This window comes from Pteropus vampyrus, unplaced genomic scaffold (genome assembly GCF_000151845.1).
Source record: "Pteropus vampyrus isolate Shadow unplaced genomic scaffold, Pvam_2.0 Scaffold287, whole genome shotgun sequence".
In the NCBI taxonomy this organism is placed as follows: domain Eukaryota; kingdom Metazoa; phylum Chordata; class Mammalia; order Chiroptera; family Pteropodidae; genus Pteropus; species Pteropus vampyrus.
In genome coordinates this window covers 1,029,630-1,034,080 of record NW_011889068.1, presented here as the reverse complement: position 1 = coordinate 1,034,080, position 4,451 = coordinate 1,029,630, and the positions used below count along the sequence as shown (strand labels likewise).

At 32.9% G+C, this 4,451-nt stretch overlaps 1 protein-coding gene across 1 annotated transcript in view; it reads left to right on the top strand.

Annotated features, from left to right (window-relative positions):
* Positions 1–4,451, top strand: part of SNX31 (sorting nexin 31) — a 61,046-nt gene that overhangs the window by 31,224 nt on the left and 25,371 nt on the right. The window contains exon 9 of the mRNA XM_011376195.1: positions 1,424–1,516. Within this exon, the coding sequence (XP_011374497.1) occupies positions 1,424–1,516 (93 nt within the window). The remainder of the gene's footprint in view (positions 1–1,423; positions 1,517–4,451) is intronic.

The window sequence follows — 4,451 nt, the reverse complement described above, 5'->3', positions numbered from 1 at the left end:
AATTACAGGACTCTAACAGCAAGTAGAAATCAGGAAAGAAAAAGGTGTTTAGTTCTTCACACCCATGCTGGTTCCATTTTGGTGCGGTACCAAGATTCAGTTTTGAGAACAGTTTTTAACAAGGAGACAGTCTTGGGATGGGTAACTGCCTGTGTGGTAAGAATTCAGTGGCTTGGGCAAGTGGGGGAGGGCCTGGTGTAGTGATCAGATCTGGGTTTTAAGCCAACTTTTTCCACTTATTTTCTGGGTCATCTTGAAAGTCAGAACCTCTCTAGACTTCCATTTACCCATCTATAAAATGGAGTAATTTTCCTACCTTACAAAATAGTAATTGATAAAACCTACCTAAAACAGATTATCAGTAAATCTTAGTGATTTTTCTTCTTGCTGAACTCATCTCTTGCTCTCAACCTAAATAGCAATGTTGAAATTTATTCAGCTTTTCATTCTCCTCTTTAGAGATAAGACAAAACCTGCCAATACCACTGAGGGATGAAAAACACAGATTTATGTTTATACTAAGGTGTAAGTAAGCACCTGATAATTGGCAGAGAATAATTGTGTGTTTGCTGTATGTACAACACTGGACAAGCTACAATGAAGCAAAAGACACAGGATCTTCCCTTAAGGGGCTAAAACTCTTTTAAAGCGTGATAAATAAAAGCAGGACAGGCTCATTGTACCAATTTAAATTATACCAATTCTATATGAAACTTCTTGTTTCCCAAACCCTTTCAACCCTAAGTATTATATATAATTTTAGGCTTTGCTAAGTTGAGAGGAAAAAAATTATTTGATTTACTAGTGAAGTTAAATATATATTTGTCATTCAGAATTCCTTTTTATCAATTGCCAATACATATCCTCTGTCCATTTTTCTATTAGGGATGTTAACATTTTTCCAGTTGCTTTCTATAAATAATATTAACTCTTTGCCACATATGATGTAATCATTTTCCCTGGTTTGCCATTTACTTCTTAGTTTTGTTCTTGGTAGTTTTTATGTGCAGAAGGTTTATATTTCTATGTATTGTATATTCCTTCATTATGACATTTTGTCTTTCAATCTTAAAAAGATATTCCCTACCTTAAGATCAGATAAAGATATTCACTTTTATTTTCTTCCAGTCCTTTTATATATTTTTAATACTTAGATTTTTAATGTATCTGGATTTATTTTATTTGGTGGTTGGTGAGAAAAATTAACTTTATTTATTTATTTTTTTTGCCAAGTGCTACCAGTTGTCCCCAAAACACTGAACAATCTCTTTCTACACTCACTAATTCAAAAGTAACTTTTATAACATGCTAGGTTCTTATATATGTCCACTTGGGTCTGTTTTTACAGCCTTTCATACACAAATATGTTTTTTGTCAAAGTAATTCATTTCTGTGAAGTTTGCTAATTTTATGTTGTTTTAAGGCAATACAAGACATTGAAAAAGAATGGGCCAAACCCACACAGGTGCAGAGGCAGAAATTAGAGGCTCTCCAGAAAGAAGACAACCAAACAAAGGTGAATCAAATATTGCACCAAAAGAAATCCCCTGGAAGGGAGTTAAAGAAACATATTGGAATTGAGCTGTTTCTGTAATTTATAAACCCAGCAAGCACTAAAAATGGGACTCAAAAAATGAGAATACTTTCATTGATTTTTCTGATTATAAAATTAATAAAGGCTTTTTGTTTAAAGATTCTAAATAATACAGACACTATATTGTGAGTCCTTTATGAAGTTAATTAGTATAAATGAACATTTTTAATGACCACAGAGTACTCCATTTTATGGTTTATTAGCCTTTAGCTAACCAATTTTCTGTTATTGAAAGTCAGATTGTTTGCAGCTTTTGCTGCTATAAATCACTTTGGCAGCGAGCATCATGAGGCCCAGGACTGTGTCTAACTTATACATACACTGTGTATTCCCAACACCTAGTATGGTTCCTGGCCGAAGGTCCCTGAGCACTGCGGCCACATCCTCTGTGTTTGAGTACATGTTCTGTTATGCTTGAGAATATATTTCTAAACATCCATTTTTTAAAACTTCCGTAAAGATGGTACCAACTCACACTCCCTGCCCCCAAGCAGTACATACAAGTCTGACAAACAAGACATATCTTAACAGAAGAAATGGCCGCTACTCCACTGCGTTGTCGTTTCCATTCTTTAAACTTTGCCATCGTTCACAACTACAGCATTGATTTTGACCAAAATGCAAACAAAATTTAGAGGACTCATTTATACTTGGGTTAATATAGAATAATTTTTCAAACTCTGTGATATTTTGAGAATTTTACCGCTGAGCTGGGGGGAAAAAAAGAAAAAGCATATGCTGCCACGATTTAGTATTTCTCCCGCTTGGTATTCCACAACAGAATTTTTAGGATTCAATTTCTCTGTGTATTTGTAAACTTTTACAATTATAGTTTCTATTTCGATGGGTAAAATATTGCTGCTACTTTGGATGCAATTACCAATTCTAAGAACATTTCTTCCCTGTTGCTTCTTCATTTGGTAAAAATATTGTTTTTACCATGTTGCTATACTATACCAAAATTCGTATCTGTATTTTTGCCACAAAACAAATTTTATTTTCTGTGATGAGTATTTCATCTAATTTTACAATACTATTTTTTAAATTTAAGTTTAAAATTTTTTTAATTTAAGTTTTTTAAGTTTAAAAAATTTTATTTTTCAATTATAGTTGACATACAATATTAGTTTCAGTGTCAACAGCAATTAAACATTTATATAACTTACAAAGTGATCACTTCGATAAATCTAGTACCTATTTGACACCATACATAGTTATTACAATATTATTGACTATATCCCCTATGCTGTCTATCACATCCCCATGATTGTTTTGTAACTGTCAATTTGTACACCTTAATCCCTTCATTTTTTTCACCCATCCCCCACCACCTTCCACCTGGCAACCATCAAAATGTTTTCTGTATCTATGAGTTTATTTCTGTTTTGTTTGTTCATTTATTTTGATTTTTAGATTTCACATATAAGTGAAATTATTTGTAATTTGTCTTTCTCTTTCTGACTTATTAGCATGATACTCTCTAGGTCCATCCATATTGTCGCAAATGACAAGATTTCATCCTTTTTCATGGTTTAGTAATAGTCCATTGTATATATGTACCACTTCTTTATCCATTCTTCTATTAATGAACAGTTAGGACGTAGGTTGCTTCCATATCTTGGCTATTATAAATAATTCTGCAGTGAACATAGGGATGCATATGTCTTTTCGAATTAGCGTTTTGGATTTCTTCAGGTAAATACTTGGAAGTGGAATTAATAAATTGACATTTTGTCTTTCAATCTTAAATTGTCTCTTCTTTGTCTCTTGTTATAGCCTTTCTTTCAAAGTCTATTCTGTCTGATGTGGGGCCTGCCCGTTCCTCATCTCCACTTTTCTACCAGTCTCGATGTGGCTTCTTATGTATGTCCTTAGTTGTAGGACTTCTGTTTAGCTGATCTGTGGGCGGTTCTTAATGATGGTTGTTCTATAGTTTAGTTGTAATTTTGATGTGGTCATGTGAGGAGGAAAACACAGCATTTACCTGCTCTGCCATCTTTACCAGGAGTCCTTATGATACTATTTTAATGGTGGTCTTTTAAAAACTTTACTTTGCATACATGAATCTGTCCTCTAAATTTTGTCCTCTAAATTTTCTTTGCATTTCATTCAAAATCAATGTTTTAGTGGTGAACATTGGCCAAGTCTAAAGGATTTTTAAAAACCACACACACAATAAAGCAGAGGCCAGTTTTTTCCTGTTAAAATATGTCTTGTTTGTCTGACTCATATACCTGCTTGGGGACAGGGGTTGTGTAAGTTTTTTACCATCTGAAAAAATATAGAAACATTATTCAAACAAATAAGTGATTTTTCTCTTAAAGCATCTAAGGATATTGCTATGACATCAACATTATTTAAGTGTTTGTGAAGTTCTTCTGCTAATGGAGCCAACATATTAGCAACTGTTGCTTTACTTTATGTTCATGTACAAGAAAACTCATAATTAATTAATTAATTTATGTTCACGTACAAGAAAACTCATAATTGAAAATGAGTGAAATTAATTTAATCTAAATCAGAGATAGGCTAACTATGGCCCCATGGACCACTATTTTTGTAAATAAAATTTTATTGGTATACAGCTATGCTCCTTCACTTTTGTATTGTCCAAGGCTGATTTTGTGCTAGAGCAGTAGAGATAAGTAGGGGCGATAGAGACAATATGTCTACAAAATGGAAAATATTTACTATATGACTCTGCAGAAATGTTTGGAAACCCCTGATCTAAATAAAAATATATAAACATACCTTCTGCAGTTATACATGTTAAATTATCTTTTCCAGGTACAGTCTTCTTAAGAGAACTAATTTTCAAGTAGATAATCCTTGCAGATTTCAGTCATTTGGTTTTCAT